A 27,709-nucleotide genomic window follows, 5' to 3' on the forward strand; every position below is an offset into this window, starting at 1 on the left:
GCCTAGGCTTCAATTTTCGGATTGAAATCTAGAAGCATTTTTGTCTCGGGTGGTAAAAATTTGGAACGCCCTTCCCCAAAATACAGTGGATGCTAGGTCAATTAAAATCTTCAAGGTGGAAGTCAAAATTGTTATTGGTAAGAGTATCAAAGGATATGGAACAAAGATAGGAAAATGGAATTTGGGTATCATCTGTTAAAATGGCAGAATGAATATTTGGGTGAGGGTGGTGGAGTGGCCTACTCCCTCCTATCTTCCTGTTTTTGCCCTGTAATTTTCTGTAATGTTGCTGTCAGCACCTTTTCATTATCTTGTTCTCTGTTGTGAGATCAATGATATTTCTAATGTGCTAGATTAAAATTGGAGGTTAATTAGCAGGTGGTCTAACCAAGTAACCATAGCTGCCAGTCCCCTCCATACATTTAGATTAGTACAGTCTCACGTTTTATTTCCATATTGCAATGAAATGACATCCTTAGGCATGTTTGGGTCATATACAAATTTCCTTGTTAATTAGCTACTAAGAATCAGTCAGACCTTTATTGGTGGGAATTGCATTAAATCAATACTTTATTGTTTCAGTCAGTGTATTTTGTATAACAGCCAAATTATGTATAGCGAAACTCTTCAAATAAATACTGAGTTGACATTGTGTAAACCATAATTTTGCCTTTTTCAATTCTCTTAAGGTTCTCAATTGGATCCGAGATCAGTCAGAAAAAGAATCTGACCTTCAGCATTATGTGCCTCATTTGCAGAGTAACACCATCCTTCGACTCCTTCAACAGGTGTGTACGTATTTCAATAGATCACGGTAGAAGTGCAGTTCATTTTTGAATGGCTTAATGCAAAGGCCTGAGGTTTAAATTTAACTGGTGGGTGATGCTTGGACGGCAGGATGTTTCTGCTACTCAGTTTGTGCCTTGATCCTCTCTCAAGAACCCAGCATTCATTATGTGACACCTGTCTGCTTTTCGTGAGGAATCCTTAATCAAGGTTTGCATCAGTAATTTGCAACTCCAAGGCGCTGGATGCATGCTGCAGTGCTAGAATATTGCAATTTCTAAGGGTCAGATTTAGACGCTAAAATGTTGATCTGATCATTTATTCACAATTGAATTTGATACTCGTGCCTGTTTGTTTTTGTTTTATGGCCAACTTAGACACTATTTATAAACTGGCGAACATTACCTTCAAAGAACAACGAACATATTTGTATCCTTTTGTGAAGTATCAGCACTTTCTTTTAGATGTATTTTTCATCGTTCAGATTTCCTGCGTGCTAGGGCAAAACAGAGTTAATTAGCAAAACGCTTGCACAAATAGACATGATTGGCAATCTCTCATTGTGCATAAATGAATTGAAGTGTGTGAATTGAACCAGGCTGCATTATTTCAAACCAATCTCCAATTTTATTGTGACACCAAGCATTCATAGGAAAGCTTGCCACAATGGGTTTTCATACTGCATAAATCTCCCAAGTTTTGAATGAGTTTATTTTGCATTATTAGTTTTTGCTGTTTGTATGCCTTGTATTGTTTGGGAGTACTCATTAACAGTAGACACTGATTAGGTTAGATGTAAGCAATGATCATATCCGAAGAAAAAATACTAATTTATATGAGAATTCCTATTTTTGATCCACGGGATGAGGATATTGTTAGCAAGACCAGCATTTCTTGCCCATCCCTAATTACTCCACCTTCTCGAACTGCTGCAATCTGTGATGTAGCTGCTCCGATGATTAAGCTATTTAGGGAATTCTAGGCTTTTGACCCAGTGACAATGAAGGAATGGAGATGAATTTCCAAGTCAGGATACTGTATCATTGGTGGTACTCTTCACTTGCCTCGAGGCAGCAGACATTGAGTTTACTGTGCATCTTGTAGATGATGCACACTATAACCATGGTGTGTTGGAGGGATTGAATGATTGAAATGTATTCTTATCTAACATATTTATTGGGGCAAAATCGTTGCAAATTTTGGGTCTGGCTTTGATATTTTCTCAGAACTGGCCAGCACCACGATCTCTGAGTGATCTGAATTTGCACCCTTAAATTATTCCAGCATTACTTCAAATTCGTTCTGATGTTTTAGCATTCAGCCTCTAGAAGAAAACTATAATGGCATATGCTTAAAAGCATATGAGCAAATGGTGTAGACATCAATTACCTAGTTAGTCTAGGCTGAAGCACAAAGTCAATAACAACAACCAGTTGAAGTCTGGGGACATAAATATGCATCAGGTCTCTGAAAAACATGCAAAGTAAAGTTTTTGATCTAATCCCATATTCATTTTGTACCACTTTTATTTGTGCAGGTGGCCCAGATTTATCAAAGTATAGAGTTTACCCGTTTGGCTTCCTTGGTTCCCTTTGTTGATGCCTTTCAACTGGAGCGTGCCATTGTTGATGCTGCCAGGCACTGTGATTTGCAGGTAATGCCAACAATCACAGATATTGATCCGTGTGGTGGTGTCAAAGTCCTGTTAGAATTTGAATATTGAGCTTAGTTATTGAGTTGAAGTTTAATAACTTAAAGCATTGGTTTGCATTAGAAACAGATATAGCTTTCTCACATCAAATGCAATCAGCTGAAATTAGCCCTCCAAGACACTCAGGCCATTTGATTCTGAGCCTGCTCCACCATTCAATAAGATCATGGCTGATCTGGTCTCAAACTCCACTTTCTTGTCTGCCTCCCAGAACTCTTGACTCCCTTGCCTTACAAAAATCTAACTCTGCCTTGAATAAATTCACAGACCCATCCTCCACAACTTTTTAGTGAAGAGAATTTTACATATTAATCATCCTCCGGGAGAAATAAATTCTCTTCATTTGCGTCTTAAAAGGGAGACCTCTTATTTTTAAACTGTGACCTAATTTTAGTCTTCCCCCACACGAGGAAACGTCCTCTGGGTATCCACTCTATGAAGTACCCTCAGGATCTTAAATTCCAATAGCCTAACCTGTTCATCTTTCTTTATAAAACAACCCCATTTGTCCCAGAAATGAGCCCAGTGGACCTTCTCTGAACTGCTTCTAAAGCAATTATTTTTTTTAGATGAGGATACGGTATTCCAGATGTGGTTTTGCCTGTACAGCCCTGTAAAACTTCCCAACTTTTATATTCCATTTCTCTTGCAATAGGTGCCAACATTTCATTTGCCTTCCTAATCACTTGGTGCCCCTGCATAACAATTATGGATTCATGTACCATAACGCCTAGATAGATCCCTCTGTATCACCAAGTTCTGTAACCTTACTCCATTTAAATATTATACTGCTTTTCTGTACTTAACTCCCAAATTTAACAAGTTCCCATTTACTGCTTTATACTCCACCTGCTTTTTTTTAAAAACCACTCACTTAACCTATATATACCTTTGCAGACACTGTCATTGGCAAATTCGGCTATCATACGTTTGGTCCCTTCATCTAAGTCATTGATATTGATTGTAAGTAGTTGAGGACCCAACACTGATCCCTGTGGCACTGCACTAGTTAAAACTTGCCAATCCAAAAAAGGCCGATTTATCCCTACAAACTGATAGGCAGCATGTATTCTTGACTCTGAATTCATACTGTTGATAACACAACAATCTTAATTTGTGGAGATCTATTGCAGTGTAGTTCATGCTAATTTCTTCATACAACATCAAAAGTCTGATTTAAATCTTAACTACCATTATTTTCAAAACCTAAATGGGCACTTTTGGGGAAAGTATTTCCAAGGGGAAATTATAGCTGGGCTATTTACACATGAGAGAAGAATTTTTGTGGAGCTGTCTTACTTTAACTTCAGTTCAGAGTCAAAAGACTCTTTCTAGTCATAGTGCTTGTCTTTCCATGGGTTCTACTGACCTTTGTGCTGAAAATTACAAGAGATTAGAAGGGCTTCGTAAAAAATTGGCATTGTCTTTAAAATTGTACATAGAATGTTGGAGACCATTAAGCAAAAACTTTTATACTACTGAATGCAGGCTAATTTATACTAAACTTTAAACAGCATTTTCTCATAGCCTTTTGGGTAACTTTATTCCTGCTTCAACCCAAAGATGGGCTTTTGAGGCACAGCAAATATATTTAAGGGAAGCATATTTTTCAAAGTAGACATTTGTCGGATCAAACATGTTCCTCCAGATTGGTTCCAAATACAATTAGTAACATCGGAACAGAAGTAGGCAAATTCAGCTCTTCAAGCCTGCTCTGCCATTCAGTCAGGTCATTGCTGATCTCTCCCTGGTCTCAAATCTACCTCCCCACCTGTTTCCCCAAATCCCATTTTTCATTAGAAATGTATCTATCTATCTCCTTGAAACTATTCAATGATTCAGGCACTGCACTGTGGGGCAGCAAGTTCCACAAGTTCACCGCCTTCTGTGAGAATTAGTTCCCCCTCATCTCGGTTTTAAATCTGCCGCCCCTCAACTATACCTGTGACCTCTTGTTCTAGATTGCCTCATAAGAGGAAACATTTGGTTTACTTTATTTACTCTATCAATGCCTTTTGAAATTTTATATACACCGATCATATCCCCTCTCCTTCTAAGCTTCCTATATTCCTATATACAATTAGATGAATTTGGGTAGTTTTGCTTTTGAGTTACCAAAATCCTTGCAAATGGGAGCTATGTATTACTTGCTGATTTTGTTGACTGTTCTAGGTTCGCATAGATCATTCTTCTCGTACTTTGAGTTTTGGCTCAGACCTTAACTATTCTCCACGCGAAGATTCACCAGTGGGTCCTTACTTGCAACCTATGCCTTCAGAGCAAATCAGAAGCCAGCTGACTGCTATGTCTACTGCATTAGCTAAGGCTATCCAAGTCGTCAAGCCAACACACTTGCTTGTAAGTTTATTTTGTCTCAATAACGTCAAGTCTGTTACCTATTAGGTCCAGTGATCCAAAGTGGGCGAGCAATAGGAGTCTTAGTAGTATAATATGTTGGTGAACTATGCTAAACTTCAGCAGTCTTGAACACACACAGAATGTTGCTCCACTTTGATTTGTTGGCAACCCGTAGTAAGGTTTTCTGGGCTAATTAATATGGATTGCACTCTTAAATGTAGATAAAGCAGTTTACTGTCAAGCACTCTGTTGGAGAGTGTAATAAAGTTTTCATAGATGCAATATGCATCTATGCATAAAGAATGCCCAATTTTGGCAGAACTGTCCAGATAAGCGGTCCCTACAGTTAGCTGAGGTCTGCTAACGTAGCATGGGCTGAAATTGAACTAGGATCTGGTCTTTCTGGCTCAGTTGTGTATAGTCGCAATTATCTGAGCCATGAGGGGGGAGCTCTACATACGTATGAATTTAAATATTAGGGATTTCTGTTTTTTTAACTTGGCATTCATGAATGCATCCCTATATTTCCTATATTTAATGCTTTAGAGTGAAAAGGAAGAACAGCACCAGCAAGCTGTCACTGCTTATTTGAAAAATGCCAGGAAGGAACACCAGCGAATCCTTGCCCGTCGTCAGACTATTGAGGAGAGAAAGGAACGCCTCGAAAGCCTGAATGTTCAACGGGAGAAAGAAGAAATGGAGTTGCGAGAGGCAGAGCTTCAGAAAGTTCGCAAAGCTGAAGAAGAGCGTTTACGTCAAGAGGCACAGGAAAGAGAGAAAGAACGTCTTATGCAGGAGCATGAAAACATCAAAAGGAAACATGTGCGAGAACGTCTGGAGCAGATCAAAAAAACTGAACTGGGAGCGAAGGCATTTCGAGATATTGACATTGAGGTAAGATACAGTCCTGCATACCTTTATCTGCAAGTTCCTGCCTGTAAAATGCTTTCTTGTTTTGATAAACAACATTACCATAGAACTTACAGCAGAAGGCCATTCAGCCCATAAGTCCATGCTTGTGTTTATGCCCTATTCAAACCTTCTCTTATCCATCCTCAGCTATCAGCACCAGCCACTTTGCTATAATTTATCGCAGCAGTAAAGAGTTGCACGTTCTCATCTCACCAATTTTTGGGTAAAGCAGTTTCTTCAAAGTTCTCCTTTTGATTTCTTGATAATTAGAGACCATCAATACAAGATAAGTTTGCTTTTTTTCCACAAGTGGAAGGATTATCTATTCCATCAAACCTTTTTTATAATATTGAAGATCTCTTGGGTCATCTTCAATAGCCCCGTTGTCCAGTGGCATTTCTTAAACCCAAGAATCACACAAGAATTGCAGTTAGCAACTTAAACCATAAAGGCTTTATCCAAGACTTGAAGTACCAAATCCTCACTTGCTAATTTTCATCCCATAACTTACTTTTCCTCCCCACATCTGATGGAACCTGTTTCTTCAGATCTCTGCATTGCTCTTTCAGGAGGTTTGGTAGACAATATGACTTCATGCTCCCACTTGCTTTGTAACTACATATGAAGTACACTTTTTAACATTATCTTCCCTGCACTTGCTTTGCTGGGATGAGATAACTTGATGTATCGGGGTTGAGGGCAAGAATTTGCAGCACCATGTAAAGTGAGAAATTGCTTCTTGTATAAGCTAATGCCATATAAATTACAAGAGGTTAGCGCATTTTTAGTTGTGTGTAAATTGCACAAATTTTGTGCTGTATATTTTGGTGCTCACTATCTGATTATGAACCTTCAATATTTTTCGAAGAATCTCGAAGAACTGGATCCAGATTTTATCATGGCAAAGCAGGTTGAGCAATTGGAGAAAGAAAAGAAGGAACTTCAAGAACGTTTGAAAAATCAGGAAAAGAAGGTGAGCTGATGGGTCATTCAATGAAACACAATCAATAAAATAAAATGGTGACATCTGCTTCTTGGTAAGGTATGAAGTTGGAATGTTGGTACTGATGTGATAACTAGATTAAAACGAGTAAGGGTTCATTGAGACAAGTTGGTTGTGTGATATTGTGTCTTAGTGGTGGCGATGGCAAAGCTAGTAAGGGTGCTGTTCATTGGTTGAAGTGGTGTATTGAAACTTCATTATATTGTAGCGTGAAGTAGTAAAAGATGGTGTTGCATCTGCAATTATTGCTATAGCTAATTATCAAACTGTAGAGCACATTTCAAGCTAAGTGCTTTCCTATTTTAGAGTGAAGGATAAAGAGAGAGCAATAAAATCCTAGTGGTTGTTTTAAACAATATATCCAATCTCCTGCCAGCCTTTGGCTTTTAGCTTATCAATACTGGGATAATACATTAAAATTTCAGAATATTAATTACACTCCAGGGGAGGAATAAAATAAACTCAAACTAAATTTTGCCTATACTTTTGAGATGGTTAGTATGCAGCCTGCATCAAGGGAGTGATTCATTTGCTGTTTCCTTGTCCTTAGTAGTTTGTACTATTTCCAAAATATCTGTTCTTAATAGATTGTTTTTGTAACAGATGAAAAGTTGCTTGCTATCTGCAGTCATGAGTAAATTTCTACCAAGTTAACAACCAGAAGTAACTTATTAAAATCTGCCCTGGCATTGAGCATGGTTTAAAATCTTTCCCAATGTCTCTAGAATATTAAACAATATTGATTTCTTTAAAAGTGAGTGATACTGGTAATTCTGCTTACGGTTGGTTTCTTCTTTGTGCAGATTGACTTTTATGAAAGAGCCAAGCGATTGGAAGAAATACCTTTGCTCAAAAATGCATTTGAGGAACAGCGAATAAAAGATATGGAACTGTGGGAACTTCAAGAGGAGGAAAGGGTGAGTAATATCATTGTATACATATGCTTTTCAGATGTGCTCTTTTACTTTCTGCTTGATGCAATCCTTTTGAACATTGCTCTCAATGTCCCTTGATGTTGTAACCTGTATTAAGTTCTTTGATTTAACAATAGAGTTAAATTATATCTGTTTTGTAATTGAGAGTGAATTTCTTTTTTGTAGATAACTAATATGAAAGTCGAGCGTGAGAGGGCACTTGAGCACAAGAATCGAATGTCAAGGATGATGGAGGATCAAGATATGTTCCTAACCAAGCTTATGGCTTCACGACGTACTGTTTATGAGGTCTGCAATTTATTAAATAACTTGTTAATAGTATTTTAGCTTGAAGATATTCTTAACCATAATTTCAGAAATCGCCCAGTATTTTTAGTTTCCGTAAGATCAGTAGTTTGTCCGTATAAATATTGCTCTGGTAGCAAGTTGGTTAAATCACATCAGTACAGCAAAGGGTTCTATTTCCTTTGATTAAGTTGCATTCTGTTTTGTTCTGAGAAAAGGAAAAACTGAAGAATTTCCAAGAGAAGCTCAATGAAGAACGGAAGATGCGTTTGGAGGAACGTAAGAAACAACGTAAAGAGGAAAGACGCAGGATCTACTACATAGAAAAAGAGGAGGAAGCTCAGCGATTGGAGGAAGAAAAGCTTAAGAAAGGTTTGACTGTGTAGTTGCTTTATTTTCAGAATAAAACAGACGTGAACAGTTTCAATGCAGGGATTCTTATTTTTGAAGTTTCTTGGTTTAGAGCGCGAAGAAAAGGAACGATGTGAGCGCGAAAAACGGGAAGCAGAGGAGCGCGAGTACCAGGAAAAACTAAGGAAATTGGAAGAAACTGAAAGGAAACGGCGTCAGCGAGAGATGGAAATTGAAGAACGGGAGCGTCGTAAAGAAGAAGAAAGGAAATCTACTGAAGATCAATTTCGTAGAAAGGTAATTCTCTCTCTGGCATCGTTGCCTTTGTTCATTGTTCTGTTTCAAATGTCCAAAGCATCAAATTTCTTGATGATTCTCATTGTCACTCTGATACAGCAGCAAAAAGTGGAAATCAAATAAGTCAAGATGGGCAGTGTCCATTTTCCACATTCATAATTGAATGCCTTGCTTCTACGCAGTGTTCTCTTGTACAATTTAGAAAAGGTGATACATAACCTTACCTGAAGTGCATACTTTTGATGGGATGTGCTGCTTTGAGAAAGCAATGGAAGTTTCATCCTTAGGACTGGAGCGGTTATTTTCACTATTCACGTCTGGAAGCGCTATCACCACCTCCAGGTTTGAGTAAAGAACACTGGTTATTAAACTTTCATGTTGTTGTCCACAGTGGTTAACACTGCTGTCTCAGCACCCAGGGGCTCTGGTTCGATTCCCGGCTTGGTCCACCGTCTGAGTGGAGTCTGCACGTTCTTCCTGTGTGGGTTTCCTCCGGGTGCTCTGGTTTCCTCCCACAGTCCGAAAGATGTGCTGGTTAGGTGGAGTGGCCATGCTAAATTCTCCCTCAGTGTATCTAATGTGGCAACTCGGGAATTTTCAGTAACTTGATTGCAGTGTTAATGTTAACCTACATGTGACAAATAAATAAACTTTTAAAACTTTAACTTAAACTGAGGCAAAGAGTTGGGTAGCATGATTGTAGTTGGCCATTTCTATAGCTAGTGGAACAGAGCAACTTGAGACAAGCAACTAATCAGAAGTGTAGAAAATCTATTTGACAATGAAATTTATTTAGGACATTTTGTGTTCAAATATGCAAGCTGTTATTAGTGACGTCCCACAGTCTAAATTTTGAGGGTGAGAGGTGATGTGTTTATTGCATTAGAATGTATTTTATTACAACTAAATTTGTACTGGTTTATACAGGATTAATCATAGACTCATAGAAACCCTACAGTGCAGAAAGAGGCCATCTGGCCCATCGACACTGCACCGACCACAATCCCACCCAGGCCCTACCCCCATATCCCTACATATTTACCCGCTAATCCCTCTAATCTATGCATCTCAGGACACTAAGGGGCAATTTTAGCATGGCCAGTCAACCTAACCCGCACATCTTTGGACTGAGGGAGGAAACCGGAGCACCTGGAGGAAACCCACGCAGACGCGAGGAGAATGTGTGGAGTTTGCATATTCTCCTCGTGTCTGCTTGGGTTTCCTCCGGGTGCTCCGGTTTCCTCCCACAGTCCAAAGATGTGCGGGTTAGGTTGATTGGCCATGCTAAAATTGCCCCTTAGTGTCCTGAGATGCGTAGGTTAGAGGGATTAGCGGGTAAATATGTAGGGATATGGGGGTCGGGCCTGGGTGGGATTGTGGTCGGGGCAGACCCGATGGGCCAGATGGCCTCTTTCTGCACTGTAGGGTTGCTATGCTATGATTATTAATTTTAAGATTAAGAAATATTAGCACAGTAGATGATGTTTAAGATGACTTTTTTTGGCCAGCAAAATAAATGTATTTAATGTTGCCACTTGTCCATAATTGTCTGTTAAGTGAAAAGGTTAATATTATGTAATCCAATCTCATTGCAAACTGAATAACTCGCAAAAATATAATAAACTTTTCCGTTTCCCAGCTAGGGGATGCTTTGCTACATTATCATTAGATGAGTTTGTGTTTTGAGTAGATTGACCCACAATTTTAAAAACTAACGTTAGTTTTGAGCTTGCCTTAGATTAATATTCATATACAACAGGATTCATTCTGTTGGAGAATTACAGTGGAATTGTACTTGGATACGAATTATGAAGAAAACAATAACATTTTAGAAGAAAGCTACTTTTCACTGGTGTTGACAGTTACATATTTGAACGTTTTTCTTGGCAGGATTCCCAGCGCTGGAGTGACAGGGACACTGATCGCGATGGCTGGAGGGATTCCCGTGTTATAGAAAGGGATTCTGAATGGAGACGTGGTGGAACTGATGCGTAAGTGGCTAAAACCAAGTTAGTGATTGTAAAATCAAACCGCGCAATTGCAGGCCATTGGGCCTAATGATTTGAAAGAGCTAAGGATTCCCACTCTTCTTTCCCTGTAGCCCTACATATTTTCCCTTTAAGTATATCTACATCCCTTTTTGAAAATTAATATTGAATCTGCTTCCACAAGCCTTTCGGGTCATAACTTTAAGTTTATAGAATCATAAAATGGAAAGAAAACATTTCAGCTGTTAAAGCCTGTTTCAATTCTCCAGAGCAATTTAGCTAGTCCGACTTCCCCGCTCTTTTCTTGTAATCCATTTACCTTTCAGGTGCTTCCTGATTGAATGCCATTCCAGATTCATTTCAGATCATAACCTCTTGCTGCTTAAAAATAACTTTTCCTCAAATTGCCATTGGTTTTTTTGCTAGCCACTTTAGATGTATATCTTCTGATCTTGACACTGTTGCTAGTTGGAATAGCTTCTCTCTCCCACTCTATCTAAACTCCTTTCACCTCTCTCTAAACAACGTTGAGTCAAGAACAACCCCAGCCCCTCCACTCTCTCCATGTAACAGAGGTTCCTCATCCCTGGAACCATTTTCAAATCTTTTCTGTACCCTCTGTAAAGTCTTCGAGTGTGCTGCCCAGAATTGGGCATAATACTTGAGTTGAGGCCGAATAAAGGTTTATTGTGAACTCTACCCCTCTATTTATGGAGTTAGAATTGTGTACGTTTTAGTAACCAATTTCTCTATCTGTCCTGCCATCTTCAACAATTTATGCTTGGAGTTGTGCCAAAATGTATCGTCTCTGTCGTATACAAGTGCGCTCTGGACTCTTTCTTTCCCTTCCTAGTTCTCCTTGACTGTCTGACATAGTCCTCAGCTTCCTAGATGCATGCAGTAATTCCAGCTACTGTTGGAGTTCCTCCAGCTGATGACATTTCCTTCATGTGGTTCTCATGGAACAAGCTGTGCATTGCTCTGTACTTGAGTGCCTGCCATGCCTCAATTGGAACTGAATAGAAATAAACAAATTTAAAAGCTTTTAACAGCTTTATCAACTTCAACGATTTCTGTGAACCCCGTGGTTCTCATTGTTGTTGCACTCCCTTTACATGTATATCATTCAGAATGTGTTGCATTTCCTTGGGTTGGATTATACATTCCCCACCAGCGGATTTGAAGGAAGGGCGACACATGGCCCAATCAGCAGAACATGCTGTGTCTACTACCCCCCCACCACCACCACCTTGCTGTGGTCTGCCAGCTTGGCACCTGGGGAGACACTCGACTCACATGGGCTGTATCAGCACAGCTTGTCGCCTCAAGTTCCGAGTCCAGTATCAACAGAAGTGATCGAGATGATGGTATAAGAACTGTTCCCGTTAGCACTGCCTGTACTGGTGAGCTGCAGGCTTCTAACTGGCCAGTAGATATCTACGGTTGGGCTTCCTGATCTGGAAGGACGGATATATCACCTTCAGTCTATTAACAGCATATTTCCTTTTAAATGAGTGTGGGATAGCTGGTGTTCCCCCTCACCGGACTACCCCCATCCCACTTTTTAAGCTCTGTAGTGGTGGGGAGTCGTAGAAAAATCATAGAATCCCTATAGTGCAGAAGGAGGCCATTCAGCCCATCGCGCCTGCACTGACGACAATCCCACATTGGCTCTATCCCCATTACCCCACACATTTACCATAATAATCCCTCTGACGCTAAGGAGCAATTTAGCATGGCCAATCAACCTAACTCGCACATTTTTTGAGTCCGTTACCTTGCGCAATTCTGCCGTTCATTTTCCTTCAGAAATGTATGCGTTCGCATTTTCCTCTTGCACTTTGCCTGCCTATATTTCTCTATCATTAATGTTCTCCTGAGGTATTCTGCTATCCTTCTCACTGATCACTTGTCATTAGTAAAGTTTGAAATTATGGCCTCTGTACCAAAAGCCAACTCTAGCATTTTGCAGGATATAGTTATGAAATGTTGTTATAGTTTTGGGACTTGTTTTTTTTCATAGAGAGTGGCGGCGAGGGGAAAGTCGTGGCTTTGATGATGATAGGCCAGCCTTCCGTCGTGCGGAGGACAGAATTCGACGGGACGATGATAGGGAGCCGCTGTTCAAAAGAGGAGATGATGATCGTGGTCCGTTGTTCAGGAGAGGTGATGATGATCGGGGATCTTGGCGAGACGATGACAGAGGACCTCGGCGTGTGGATGATTCAAGACCTAGCCCGTGGAGACCACTTGATAAACCTGGTACAAGAAACCTCTAACTTTTCTGAGTGTGGCCTTGCTTAACTGAGACAATTGGATTATTGTGCATTTTAAAGTATATGGTTGGGTGCACAAACTTGGAACAGCTTTTCTCTAGATTCCCCATTCAGAGTTGTTTTTGGCAAGGTGTGAACTTGGAACAATTGAATCCTTATGCCTATTATTTTGGGGTATTCTTTGAAAGGAAATCCATAAAACCAGTTTTTGTGTATATGTTATGTTAAAATATAACCATTTAAAACAGATTTACAGCAAGTGTATAGCGATTTTGTGCATTCTCATTGATAGTGATCTGCATGTGACAGATTTTTAACCCTTTTATAAATAGAACACGATGGCAGAAATGTATAAGAATATTTTTTAAAAAGAAGCTTCTGTATTTCTTTACTTTTTGTATGTCAGGTGGTGGATGGAGAGAGAGGGAAAAAGCGCGTGAAGAAAGCTGGGCCCCACCCAGAGACACCAGGTCTTCAGAAGAGAACAGGGACCTTGAATCAGATAGAGATCAAGATCGCCGTATGACATTTAGGTTTGTAGATCAAGGATTATGAACAAACTTGTCTTTCTTCCAAGTTCTTCTGTTGATGGCAGTTCCACTGGGTGTGTTATGGTAGATGGCTTCCATTTAAATACTGAGTACCCCGAGTTTGCTTTTACATTGTGGAAGAAAACTTGTGTAATTGTTTCATTCTCACTGATTGGCAAGGTTGGATATTCTGATTGTTTTTCATCTCTATCTCAGAACTTAAAATCCTGGTTAAAAATATTGTAACTGGACAGTAAAATTAAATACTCCACTTTTTTCCTCCTTGTTTTCTCCTTTTTAAAAAAATGGTTATCCTGTAGCTAGAATACAGATGAAACACACTCTGGTCCTATGTTCAATTGGCCATGATTTATGTATTTGCCTTGATGGTGAATGTTGGTAGAAAGGCTATATTGCACAAGTGTGCTTCCAGATAGATAGCAACCAGAAATGGGAACTCTGACCATTACCTACTGCCACTTAACCTGTGGTATCAAGGCCTGGGGTTAGATTCTCACATCTTTGCTGCTGTTCAAGCTGAGTATACATAACTTGGCACAGGCAAGAGACTAAACCTGTGTGTTGTGTACCTACAGCTTTACCCACTGGATGACTTACTGAGCTGTGGAGAGAACTGTTCTTGTTCCTTTGCAAGATTTACTTATCAATTACTTTGCTGGTCAGAATTCCAATTATATTTGCAGACTTGATCCGTGGTCTTTGAGAAAAGTGCTGCAGTACAAGACCTTACAAACAGGTGGCGATAGTTTAAGTCTCTTCACCCAGGTGCCATGGCTGATATAAGGTGCTAGTTAAATGCTGAGACAGTGTTGGGTGGGGCAAATGGGGGAAGCAAAAAACCTACTCTGGAAAAGGCAAAATAAAACTGGAAATGCTAGGGTAGCCAATTTTATGCACACCGTTCAATCTGTTTGTATTTCACGGACATGAATAATGAATTTGTTGTTAATGCAGAGACAAAGATGATGGCCCTTGGAGACGTGGTGGTGGCGGTGGCGGTTCTGAAGAGACTAATAGCTGGAGAGAAGCTCCACGGCGTGAAGACCGGGATGGTGATCGAGATCGTAAAGACTTGCGTGAACGTAGAGACACCAAGACTCGTAAAGATGAGCCAGAGCGCCGTGCTACACCTGTTAAAAGTGATCGAGATGATGGTAAAAGAGCAGAATACCTTTAACGCTCCCGCTACTCTTTTCAGGAAAAATGAAACAATTTCTCCTCATTTTTTGTGAGGATGTTCTCAGTAGAATTTCTTGGTAATGCAAATGTGTATCAATAATGTCAATCAATGTAAACGTCAAAGCCATAAAAAGTGATTTCACCTCTTATTGTTTTTGAAGTTATGGTGTGGGGAAAATTTGGCTTCAAGGATTTTTTTTTTTTAAATTCAGAATGAGAAAGATAGAATGCAATGAGATGCTCTTGTCGTGATTTGTATATATTTATTGCTCGCGCAACAGTGATGGGCAAACAAACGTCAGATCCAAGTTGCAATCTGTTTTCCGCTCTCAATTTCCCCTGCAAATTTTGGATTTCAGTAAGTTTGTCAAATACATTGAAGATTGGCCATGTAGTTGCCCAAGGCTTGGGGAAATCCTGTAATGCCTAGCTGTGTCTGTGGAGGGAAGAGTTGATGTTTTAGGTCAGGGATTTTCATCAGAACACAGTTCTGGTGAGCTACTAATCTCTTCAGATTATCAACCTGAAAGGTTAACTTGTTTCTTCCTCCACAGTTGCTGCTACCTGAGTATTTGCAGCATTTTATGTCTTTATTTCAGATTTCCAATATCTGCAGTGTTTTGCTTCTGTAATATCTAATTTCAGTTTGTACACAGGTTTAGGACATCCAAAAAGTTTTTGAAAGCGCCAGTACAGATATGATGGGCCAAATGACCATCTGTGTTGTAAAATGTTGTGATTCTAAGACTATAGTGCCTATAGTGAAATATGAGTGGAACAATGTAAGTTGAGGAAAGCTAGTCATATTTTTGGTCTTTTGAGAGGTTGTAACCAGCTTATGATGGTAGTACATTTGTGTTTTTATCAAATGGAAATTCAGTATCCTTGACCCAACCATGTTCAGCTGCTTCATCAATGGGGTTCTTTTATAAGGTCAGAAGTCAAGATGTTCAGGTTCAATCCCCTTCATAACTACTCAGATAATGAAGTAGTTTGTGCCTTGCATGCCGCAAAATCTGATCAACATTCTGGCTTGAGTAGATAAGTAGCAAATAAGATTCGCAACACGCGAGTGCCAGGCAATGATAGAAGCAAATTCCCACGTGATTAAAATCCATGGAGGAGAGAACTTGTGTTTTTGTATTTTGAGAGGGTACGGGTGACTGGTTAAGCAATTGTAGTGTTTGGGTGCTAAATTTGAATTTGAAAAGCCTGAAAACTTTGGGAAGGAAGTGAAAACTGAAACAAATAAGACTAGATGTACGAGACTATTGATGATCTACAAACATGTCGTTATAGGATGTGTGGGGTTGTGTATCATCTATTAAATAGTGGAAAAAAGGTTAAGGCATTGGAGAAAGAGATCAGACATTGGAAGAGAGTGGAATTGCCCATTAAATAGGTTAGGTCTGTCCAGTGGTGTTGAGGCACTTAGCGTTAAGAACGCAAATATTATACAGATAAACTGCAAAAGGTTTCTACAGCAAGTTCCTCATTTTTGTTGGTGAGAGGTGCAGGTGCAGTAACGGATGTGCTCTTTTGTCAAAGCAAACCTATCCCAATCTTTATAGATTTTTTTGGGCAGGTAATTTTGATTTAATTACAAAATTCTAAATAGATTCTAAGTCTTGTTTTTAAATCATCGGTATAAAATTGAATTGGTTTACAGGTGTGTGGCGGCGTGGTGGCGAGGATAGACAAGGTGAAGAAGACCAGGGCAACCAAAATGCGCAGGATACTCCCCTGAAAGGTCCACCAGTTAAGGACAGTGATCAAGAAACATCAGCCTGGAGAACTGACAAGGATAAAGAGGCACCTCGTCGTACCAAAAATGTAATTGATGACGAAGGCTGGACTACTGTTCGCCGCTAAATTTATCTTCATGCCCAATTTACCAAGACCAACTAGCCGAATTCTTTTGAATCTGAATAACAGTAACTTCATGGCAAACTCTTAAATTTTTTTTGAAACTAACCAGTAAAATTGACATTTGTCAAACTGTACGCATGTACCTATTTTAGTACAGCAAATTTAATACAAGTCGATCATGCAGCTAAAATAATAGAAGCCTGCTAAATGAAACACCTGTTGCATGTCAAAACCTTGCCTTTACTCTGTCAACATTTCACTTGGTGGTCTAAACATGACAGCTGCCTACCTTGAATTTTCAAGATTTCCCAGTTTTCTTAAGTTACGGCAACTTTGATAGTAAACGGAACACAATTAGCGTCTAGGTGCAGCAGTGATGTGAAAATGAAATATACACCAGCCTACTCTTCAAATCTCATCAGCTAATTTGGATAAAAGTAGCCTAGCTGTATGATGTAGACACGATAAAGGCTTTTATTATCCAACTATTTGGTATCGGTACATGTATTTGCCAGTATGTCTGCTACCTTCACAGATAATACATTGTTGATTATTGTGTGAGCGTATTTTTAAAGTCGCATACTCATTATTTAAACCTTTGCAGTTCGGAGTATTTTTTTGGTCAGGTTTGCTACCCTTTTCTGATTTGGATTATTAACTTGATTCGGACCTCATTTTCTTCGCACCTTTAGAACAAAGGTTTTCCTCACCAAATCGGTCTTTGTGGTAATGATTGTGTTACATATTGGCAAGTCAGTTCAAGAAAAAGAAATGGTCAAATAAAAAAACTTCAATGATTAGCTGTCTGTTTTGTTCATTTGGAAAACAGCTTCAATATTGTAGGTCAACAACATTTGGTTTGTTCCTCTCTGTTATGGCTGATAGGACTGTGCAGCTACCATTGTATACCCAACCACAGAGATATACTTAGAAACCAATAGGGTGATTTGTTGCAGTTTGGTTTTTGTGGCAGATGTCTGGTTTGCTCATTTCCACAAAACAGCCTAAGATTGGAAACTTGGAAGATGAGTGCTGCCTAAGCTAGTTTAAAAATATCAAAATAATTGAGGTGAACTAAATTCTCAGAGAATTGCTTAGTGATGGAAATAAACTAATTCCATCAGATGTTTTAGTATTTTCTTCATAACTCACTGGCATGCTCACCGTACCATTCAAATATAGTTATTAAACTGCTGCTGCTGCATGTTACTCCCATAGGAAAAAGTGGAATGTCCTCATTTAAAGTTTCCTCTTTCGCACCAGTTTTACTATTTCATTAGCAACTTGTAGCTGAGGGGCCTGAGTTGTTGCTGATCTTTTTTGCATCATTGTTTCAAAGGGCTGCGAATGTGCAAGCCACTCTTGTCTGCTATACCTCCTGTTTGTGTGTGAACTAGTTAATTTGCTGAACCTGGCAGGTAATTAGTTATGTGGAGATGCCGGCGTTGGACTGGGGTAAGCACAGTAAGAAGTCTCACAACACCAGGTTAAAGTCCAAGAGGTTTATTTGGCAGCACACGCTTTCGGAATCTCGCTCATTCCTCAGGTGAGTGAGGAGTTGTGCCCACAAACAGGGCATATACAGACACAAACTCAATTTACAAAATAATGGTTGGAATGCGAGTCTTTACAGGTAATCAAGTCTTAAAGGTACAGACAATGTGAGTGGGGAGAGGGTTAAGCACAGGTTAAAGAGATGTGTATTGTCTCCAGCCAGGATAGTTCATAGAAATCATAGAAACCCTACAGTGCAGAAGGAGGCCATTCGGCCCATCGAGTCTGCACCGACCACAATCCTACCCCCACATATTTACCCGCTAATCCCTCTAACCTACACATCTCAGGGGCAATTTTAACCTGGCCAATCAACCTAACCCGCACATCTTTGGACTGTGGGAGGAAACCGGAGCACCTGGAGGAAACCCACGCAAACACGAGGAGAATGTGCAAACTCCACAGACAGTGACCCGAGCCGGGAATCGAACCCGGGACCCTGGAGCTGTGAAGCAGCAGTGCTAACTACTGTGCTACCGTGCCGCCGAGTTAGTGAGATTTTGCAAGCCCAGGCAAGTAGTGGGGGTTACAGATAGTGTGACATGAACCCAAGATCCCGGTTGAGGTCATCCTCATGTACGCGGAACTTGGCTATCAGTTTCTGCTCAGTGATTCTGCGTTGTGTGTCGTGGAGGCTGCCTTGGAGAACGCTTACCCGAAGATCAGAGGCTGAATGCCCGTGACTGCTGAAGTGTTCGCCAACTGGAAGGGAACACTCCTGCCTTGTGATTGTCATCACAGTAAGAGTTTTAACAACACCAGGTTAAAGTCCAACAGGTTTATTTGGTAGCAAATACCATAAGCTTTCGGAGCGCTGCTCCTTCGTCAGTTTCCACTCCATCTGACGAAGGAGCAGCGCTCCGAAAGCTTATGGTATTTGCTACCAAATAAACCTGTTGGACTTTAACCTGGTGTTGTTAAAACTCAGTGTTCACCCCAGTCCAACGCTGGCATCTCCACATGGTGATTGTCGAAGCTTTCATTCATTCGTTGTCGAAGCGCCTGCATAGCCTCCCCAATGTACCATGCCTCGGGACATCCTTTCCTGCAGCGATCAGGTAGACAACGTTGGCCGAGTCGCAAGAATATTTACAGTGTACCTGGTGGATGGTGTTCTCACGTGACATGATGGCATCCGTTTCGATGATCCGATAATTGGTTGTCATAAGTGAGGAGTGCATGTGAATTAATCAATTTTTCCCCCTTAATGTCTGTTCTGAGCTGTTCCCAAACTCATATGATCAACTATAACCAGAGAAGCTGAGAAAAGACCACAAATGAGATGAAATTATGAATTCCTGTGATGGAAAGCAATATTGCAATATCTGTTCATGCTACCAGCAGAGGGGGCAGTGAGGCTGGTGTAAATGGAAGCTACAGTATAGAAATTTGGGCTGGTTTTAGATATAGCTGGTAAAACAAGAACAAAGGCTGCTTTCAGGTGTTAAATGTATCAAAAGGAATTTGTAAAATGTGAAATGTTTTTGAATGGCAACCAAATGTTTTGTCTTAAATTTAGATCCTGTCATCAATAGCTTAGAACAGTGCTGTTACTGGATTGATCTAGAGAATGTAAATCAAATTCTCAAACTGACATGATTTAAAGACCCTTTTTTACAAAAAAAATCTGGAAATAAAAAGCAGGCACCAGGGAAAGTGACCATGCAGCTGTCAGATTGTCTTTGAGAGAAAAATATCTTTGTTGTGGCCTAGCAAACCAGTATTGTACCAAACTGCTGAAAGGAATAGAAATAAGAACACAGGCCTCATGCAAGCAAGCTTGCTTTTTATCAGCTGATGGATTGTTAAAACTCATTTGGAGGAAGAACTAAAGCCATCAAAGGTGCAGAATAAGCTGCTGGTTATTGAAGGCTAATCATCTCAATCACTGCACGAAGGAGTGCAGAAAACCAAACTAAATTGCAAAAAGAGTGCAGAAAAGATTTGAAGATGCTACCGGGACTTGATGGTTTGAGTTATAAGGAGAGGCTGGATAGACTGGGACTTTTTTCCCTGGAGTGTAGGAGGCTTAGGGGTGATCTGATAAAGATCTATAAAATAATGAGGGGCATAGATGAGGCAGATGGTCAACATCTTTTTGCTAAGGTAGGGGAGTCTGAAGCTCGAGGGCATAGGTTTAAGGTGAGAGATACAAAAAGGGTCCAGAGGAGCAATTTTTTCTCATGGTGGTGAGCGTCTGGAATGAGCTGCTAGCGGTGGGTACAATCTTGTCTTGTAAAAAGCATTTGGACAGCTACATGGATAAGATAGGTGTAGAGGGATATGGGCCAAACGTGGGCAATTGGGACTAGCTTAGTGGTTTAAAAAAAGGCAGCATGGACAAGTTGGGCTGAAGGGCCTGTTTCCAGACTGTAAACTCTATGACTCTGTCTTTGGCCCAACCATCTTCACCCATTTCATTAAGTGGGCTTGTTTGATGATTGCACAACCCTTCACAATACCTTACCCACTGAAGCAGTCTGCATCCATATGCAGCGAGACCTGGACAACATTCAAGTTTGGGCCAATAAAAGTGGCAAGTATCATTTGTGCCACAAGTGCCAGGCAATGACCATCTCCATTGAGAAAATATAACCATATACAGTTGATGTTGAATGGCATCAACATCAATGAATCCCCAATTACCAATATCTTGGTGGGTTTTTTTCCATTGACCAGAAATTGAACTGTGCTAGCCATATAAATACAGCTACAACAGCAGGTCAAAGGTTGAGAATTCTGCAGAGAGTAACTCAATTCCTGCCTTTCCACTGTTGACAAATTTGCTACCAAATAAACCTGTTGGACTTTAACCTGGTGTTGTGAGACTTTTTACTGGACAAAGAACAAGCCAGGAGTGTAATGGAATAGTCTTCACTTGCCTGGATAAATGTCTCTGGTGCCACATCCCATGAAAACAAAACGTTACATTTCATTGTTCATCAAGAGTGGTCTGGTAGTACCACCACTGACCATGCTAGCTGAGGGGCTGACAGTACCATCACTGATGTAAAGAAATTAACTGTTAAACTGAGCAGAGAGAGCTCTCACCACTACTTTGTTATGGCTCCACTAGAATTGCTTTGCTCCAGCTCTCATTAGTCGTGTCTTAAACGTTGCTACAAAGTGGAATTCTAAAGGTGTAGATAAGAGTGATTTCAGAGAGTCTGCGTAAAACTTAACGGGCAAGAGGTTTAAAAACTCCAACAGCTAGTATCACATCTACCATAAAGGAAGAGGTCAGAAATTTCAGCCCCAGGCTATCATTGTAGAAATTCCTCAGGGCATTGTCCTGAATCTAAGTCTTATTATGAAGCAATTTGTGCCTCCAACAAGTGACAACTAACAGTTGTGCTGTACCAGTGTCAGGCAATTACCATCAACAAGGGAGCCTAACCATCTTCCCATGATATTACAATCACTGAAATACCCATCAAGATTGCTGAAGTTACCACTGATCCGAACTAGTCTAGCTGCATAAAAAGAAATTTAAACTATTCATGCGATGATGACAAATGGCATTTATTATCTATCTTCCCTCGGGAGGGTGGTGGTGAGCCACCTTCTTGAAATGCTGCAGTCCATTTGATGTCGAGTTCGTAAAAATGGCAACAATATGTAGAATCAATCTGGTGTAACAATGACCTTTAATCTTTAAGATTGGAGTTCGAGTGAAGTCAAGGTCAGTGAAATGAAATTTATTCACTAAGGGCGCTTTCTGAAATGAAATTGCGTGGTCTGAACCCATTAACTCGTTCACAACGTAAAACTGTCGATTCTCAGTAAGAGACCAGAAGGAATTTTGTTTTTAGAGACGTAACTACAAACCGAAGTAGAAAGCACTTTGCTGGCGGTGAGATTGATATTATTTGAGCAGAAATAACTTTTTTTTGAATTCTTGGGGTACAGTCGTCACTGGCATTTATTGTCCAGCCCTATTTATTCCTGAGAAGGCAGGCTGCCGCGTCAGACTGCTACAGTCCATATGGTGAAAGTACTTCCACACTGCTTTGGGTAGGAAGTTCTGGAATATTGAATTGATGGCGATTAAGGAACAGCAATATATGTCCAACTCAGGAGGGTGTGCCCAGGTGGAAGGGATCCTGAAGGCTATGGTGCTGCCATGTACCTTGTTACCCTTGGTGATGGAGGTGCTGCCAAAGAAGGCCTCAGCGACTTGCTGGCAATGCTCTATAAATAGATAATACTTGATACATGATGGTGGAGGAACTGGATATTTAAGCTATTGCCAACCTTGCAGGCTGCTTTATCCTGGATGGTACCAGTTGAGCATCAGTGTTATAACTGCACCCATCCAGGCAAGCAGGGAGTATCTCATCACACTCCTGATTTGTTTTTCAGTTTTCACACACTGCAATTAAACAAAATAACCAATTCCCAACAAGAGTTCACACAGAGCACCACCACTAACACAATAGCTTTAAACAAGCTTAATTTGCAAACAAGAAAATGACATTCATTAGCACTAAAACACAAAATATCCTATTGTGCCCACTGGTTTACAAAGGCCATGTACCATCATTCCAGGGTCACCCAGGCACATTCAAGGCTGCTGCTGCTTTTGAAGGTCTTTGCAGAAGGAACAAAATAACTTGTGTATCACTGTTAATGTTCTCAGGCCACACCAAAAACTTCACAACCAATTGCTTTTGGAATACAGTCACTGCATGTTGGGGGGAAAGCAACAGGTAATATACGCAGAACAAAAATGAAATAATCAGCTAACCTGGTAATGTAATGTTTTTGGAAGAAATATTGTCAGGATAAATTTTGTACACAGGCCCTTTTACAACCTCCTGAACAAGGCTCTCAGTTTTGCGCTTCTAATAATTTAGCACCTCAGTGCTGCACTGGGGTTTAAAGTTTATTTATTAGTCACAAGTAGGCTTACCTTCACACTGCAATGAAGTTACTGTGAAAATCCCCTCGTTGCCACATTCCGGCACCTGTTTGGGTACACGGAGGGAGAATTTAGCACGGCCAATACACCCAAGGAGCACATCTTTGGACTGTGGGAGGAAACCGGAGGAATCGCACGCAGACATGGGGAGAACAAGCAAACTCCACACAGTGACCCAAAACAGGAATCGAATCCAGGTCCCTGGCGCCGTGAAGCAGCAGTGCTAACCACTGTGTCACCGTGCTGCATGTGAATGCTAACATTGATACTTAAACGATATGGGGCTGAAAAATGTAGCACAATCCCTAACAGTTGTTGCTGAATATTTGACTCCTTCCTTTTCAGTCTCTTGAAAACTTCAAAAATTCTCAATTTTTCAGGGACCTGGATTTGATTCCCAGCTTGGGTCACTGTCTGTGTGGAGTTTGCACATTCTCCTCGTGTCTGTGTGGGTTTCCTCCAGGTGCTCCGGTTTCCTCCCACAGTTCAAAGATGTGCGGGTTAGGTTGATTGGCTATGCTAAAAATTGCCCTTAGGGTCCTGAGATGCGTAGGTTAGAGGGATTAGTGGGTAAATATGTAGGGATATGGGGGTAGGGCCAGGTGGGATTGTAGTCGGTGCAGACTCGATGGGCCGGATGGCCTCTTTCTGTACTGTAGGGTTTCTATGATTCTTTTCAAAAGACTGTTAGGATAAGGAAAACCATTCATCTCATAATCTATGCACCAGAAACATCCTCAGTTCCTCCATTGTAGCATCTCTTGGTTTCTCGAATGTTTCCAAGATTTTCTCTCTATATTCTATCCAGCAGTCATTAACTTATTGGTCACTTTAAAATCGAATTCAATGATCTATTGGCTTTATTGCTTGTTGCACAGGTCAAATGTAAGAATCTCTGAACTTCAGCCGTAGTTATTTCGGTCCCTGTCAGAGTACGTGTTGCTTATTCCTCCTCCCTCTGTGCAGTACTTTATGTTCCAGCTGCTCAAAGTGCCCACTTACATATTTTGTCCAATTTATCTGATCTGAACTGCCTCTTCCAAACCCCTTGCATTTCCTAGTTTTATGATCTCGGCAAATTTGACCAGTTTTGCGTTTCTGAATTCAACTCATTGATGTGAATTGGAATTGGATGTGGTCCCAATACCCATAGAGTTCAGTGGTCAGTACACTTGCCTCGAGTCATAAAGTTCCAGGTTCGAGTACCACCCCAGGGGTGAACGCACACGATCAATTCTTGACACTTTGTACCAAGGGAGTGCTGCATTGTTGGAGGTGCTGCCTTTCAGATGTGGTATTCAGGTGGGCTGCAAAAGATCCCACGACCTTGTCTTGGAAGAAGAGCAAGGAGTGTTGTTACTGGTGTCCTGACCCTCAATAACCATGACATAAAAACAGATTATTTGGTTCTCACAGTACTGTACGACAATTGGCGGCCGCATTTCCTACACATCAAAAATACTTCATTGCCGTCTTGGTGGTTGTGAGGGGTGCTATATAAATGAAAAGCTGCCTAACCAGTGCTAATATCCATCCCCCAAAACCAGCGCTTTTCCAACGATCAGCCCTTGCTCCAGCTTACAAAAGTAATCGCCACATCCAATGTATTTTCTCCAGAAATCGATCATTACAAACCTCGAAATAAAATGAAATCCATTTCACTTGCGCAGTAATTTAAACCATGCATCCATAGCCGGTGGAGATCTCTTAAATCATGATCACAGCAGCGACCCAAGGCTTGGAGGGGGCGGGGGGCGAGGCACAAACGTGGAGGCACTTTTACTAGGATAGCAAGTTCCAGTTGTAAATAATCAGGTGACGAGTCTCTGGAAATACTATAAAAGTAGACGTTGGCTCGGCGACAACAAAAGATCAAATTAAAGTCTGGCCAGCTATGTTTAAAAAGTGTGACCACCAAAACATCAAGTACACACAAAACAAGGGTTTATTCCCACTATGGTTAACTGGGATTTAAAGTGTGTTCCTCAACTGTTGCCCACAAGAACACTCCACATCTCAACTGTTGCCCACAAGAACACTCCACATCTCAACTGTTGCCCACAAGAAGGCGCTCCAGGTCGGAGTGCTACATTAATTCGCCTCTTCCCACATTGATTCATTGAAAAGCAGAAACACACAATAGCTGCTGCTAAAACGTGAAAATTTATTGGCTCCCCGGACTGTTGTTTAAACGCAATTACTCATTAGTAATCTTTAGATCTGCTTTACATCTCACTTTTTTTTTTAAAAATAGCAAACATTAACATTCAGGAAAAAAATCAAAATACATCCTCTACAATATATAATATCACTGTTAAAGTTTACCTTAAATTTTCCGAAAAACGAAATGCACATAGTGAATTCGAAAAAAAAACAAACAAAAAAGATTATGGCGTTCTCTTAATTCCATAAACTATATATTTATATAACTGAGGTAGATTCCTGGGCTATAGATATTCAACCAGCAACATTAGATTGTAAACAAATTTAGACAAAGAGTGTACATTCAGTCACTATAAAACGTGTATTCCCAGACTCAGTATAATCTCAATAAATGTCCATGTATTTATTATTAGTCTAGGAAGCCTGGAAGGGGATATTTGGGCTCACAATGCCTTTTAAAGGGGGGGGTTCTTCATTAACGGACCCTCTTGCTAACGCAGTTTCTGGTCTTCAGTTTAGGGATAGTGGGCTGCAGCTTGGAGAGTGGGCAGTATTTGATGGTGTGCGCGTTGTCTCCGTTGGCACCGCACAGGGGGCATGTGTAGCGCCTGAGGATGGGGCACAGCACCCGGCCGTCGGGGCTCTTCAGGATGTGGGTGGTGTACAGGGTGACCGACTCGTTGTTGTTCCGGCAGAAGACGCAGATCTGCAGCTCTGCCTTGCCCCTGCTGGCTCGCTGCTGAACAGGAGGAGGGGGTGGCGGAGGGTGGTGCTGTTGCTGGTGGTGATAGTGGGCCAGTTGCAGGTGGCTCTTGTTGTCCATCATGATCACATCCAGCCGGTTCCAGTCGCCGGGCTCCCTCTCTCTGTCGGCCCGCTGCTGCTGCTGCTGCAGCTCGCCGCCGCCGCCCCTCGCCGCCGAGAAGGGGCTGAAGTCGGCGAAGCCCCCCTCCAGCCCGGTGGCCAGCAGCGCGTCGTGGTGCGAGCACAGCCCCAGCTGCAGCGAGCGGGCCAGGCAAGCCGGAGCGCCGGGCTGCAGCTTCAGCTGGCTGCCCGGGGCCAGTCCGCCCTTGCCCCCCTCGCCCCCAGCCTTGCCCACCAGCGTGCTCAAGCCCAGGTAGTCATTCCACGAGTTGAAGGTGTTCTCGGAAGTTCCGGCGTATCTCTGGCGCAGGTAATCCACCGAGCTGCTGTGCTTCTCCAAGCGAAGCTGGCTGTCTATAGAGCCGAAAGTTTCCATTTCTCATGGATCAGCTTTCACCTCCTCCCCCCCTCTCCCCTGTAAAGCTGCCCCCTCCCCTACTAATTTTGTTGCTTAAAAAGTGTAAATCTTCCCAGTTCTCCTTGCACATCGATACAACAGGACTTTTCTTTACCGAACCTTGGGAACCGATGTACGCACACACACACACCCTTTAAATCCAGCTACTTTCCATCCCAGCCAGGTCCCCCCTCCAGCGCCATTCCTCTTCTCTCTGACTCCAGCCAGCCCACCCTCTCTTTGCAAATAGTCACCCACTTCCTCCGGACCCGCCCGCCGCCGCTGCTGGTTGGACGGGCTGTCCAGCAATCAGGGAAGGGGATTGAGAAGGTGTCCCTTTGATTGGTTTCTGGGCGCTTGTCAATTCCAGCCAAAGGTTCCCTCCCTGCCACTCATGAATGGCCAGTGCTCCCCCTTGGCCAGCAGCGAAGCTCTGAACAGCACACACACACACAGGGATTATTGCTCACTGTCAATCTGGCATCTTGTTCCTGTGTACGTATCCACAGACAACATGCAGGTTAACCTCCATACCCAGTCTGAAGGGGATTTGTTTTTTTTTAAAAGCAAAACTACCAGGAGAGAAGTGTTTAAGAGGTCACCAGCAGTTTCAGAAATCATTGGTCATTGATGTTAAATGTAGGGACAGATCTCATTACAGTGTGTGTTTTTAAATTCCATATCCTGCAGATTAGCAACTCCAATATTTTTAAAATTTACTTATTATTGTCACAATTAGGCTTACATTAACATTGCAGAAACGTTAGATTGTAAACAAATTTAGACAGAGTGTACAGTCAGTCACAATAAAACGTGTATTCCCAAACTCAGTATAGTCTCAATAAATGTTCACGAAGTTACTGTGAATACCCCCTAGTCGCCACACTCTGGCGCCTGTTCGGGTACACTGAGGGAGAATTTAGCATGGCCAATGCACCTAACCAGCATGTCTTTCGGACTGTGGGAGGAAACCGGGACACCTGGAGGAAACCCATGCAGGCACAGGGAGAACTTGCAGATTCGCACAGACAGTGACCCAACCTGGGTCCCTGAAGCTGTGAGGCAGCAATGCTAACCACTGTGCCGCCCCTCATTACAGTATGAATTTTTTTTTTGATTCCTTGGGTTACTTGTCCTACAGATTAGCAACTCCACTATCTTCACTTTATTGCCACTTTGAGATGTACAGTGCTGAGCTCCACACTATAGGAAGGATGTGAATGCATTGATGAGAGACAGTGCAGAAGAGGTTTACAAGAATATTTCCAGGGATGAGAAACTTCAGTGATGAGGATAGATTGGAGAGGTT

General features: G+C 41.4%; 2 protein-coding genes and 1 non-coding gene across 3 annotated transcripts in view; 2 read left to right on the forward strand and 1 right to left on the reverse strand.

The window, feature by feature from the left end:
• Positions 1–17,299, forward strand: part of eif3s10 (eukaryotic translation initiation factor 3, subunit 10 (theta)) — a 37,462-nt gene extending 20,163 nt beyond the window's left edge. The window contains exons 9-22 of the mRNA XM_078223239.1: positions 690–788; positions 2,324–2,440; positions 4,670–4,855; positions 5,402–5,749; positions 6,636–6,740; positions 7,574–7,687; positions 7,871–7,993; positions 8,209–8,362; positions 8,454–8,638; positions 10,529–10,629; positions 12,650–12,888; positions 13,309–13,435; positions 14,408–14,607; positions 16,302–17,299. Of these exons, the coding sequence (XP_078079365.1) occupies positions 690–788; positions 2,324–2,440; positions 4,670–4,855; positions 5,402–5,749; positions 6,636–6,740; positions 7,574–7,687; positions 7,871–7,993; positions 8,209–8,362; positions 8,454–8,638; positions 10,529–10,629; positions 12,650–12,888; positions 13,309–13,435; positions 14,408–14,607; positions 16,302–16,504 (2,301 nt within the window). The 3' untranslated portion in view covers positions 16,505–17,299. The remainder of the gene's footprint in view (positions 1–689; positions 789–2,323; positions 2,441–4,669; positions 4,856–5,401; positions 5,750–6,635; positions 6,741–7,573; positions 7,688–7,870; positions 7,994–8,208; positions 8,363–8,453; positions 8,639–10,528; positions 10,630–12,649; positions 12,889–13,308; positions 13,436–14,407; positions 14,608–16,301) is intronic.
• LOC144501048 (small nucleolar RNA SNORA19) lies at positions 294–424 on the forward strand. Its single transcript, XR_013499035.1, has one exon. It is a non-coding gene; the product is annotated as a small nucleolar RNA SNORA19 (small nucleolar RNA).
• A 7,828-nt stretch (positions 17,300–25,127) lies between the features above and the next one.
• LOC144500875 (nanos homolog 1-like) lies at positions 25,128–26,617 on the reverse strand. Its single transcript, XM_078224348.1, has one exon. The coding sequence runs from the start codon at positions 26,377–26,379 to the stop codon at positions 25,615–25,617; it is 765 nt and encodes a 254-aa protein (XP_078080474.1). The 5' UTR covers positions 26,380–26,617; the 3' UTR covers positions 25,128–25,614.
• Between the last annotated feature and the right edge of the window lie 1,092 nt (positions 26,618–27,709).

Source organism: Mustelus asterias, chromosome 11 (assembly GCF_964213995.1).
Source record: "Mustelus asterias chromosome 11, sMusAst1.hap1.1, whole genome shotgun sequence".
NCBI lineage: Eukaryota > Metazoa > Chordata > Chondrichthyes > Carcharhiniformes > Triakidae > Mustelus > Mustelus asterias.

Coding starts and splice junctions, on each gene's coding strand:
- LOC144500875 (XM_078224348.1), bottom strand. CDS start 26,379: ATGGAAACTTTCGGCTCTATAGACAGCCAGCTTCGCTTGGAGAAGCAC.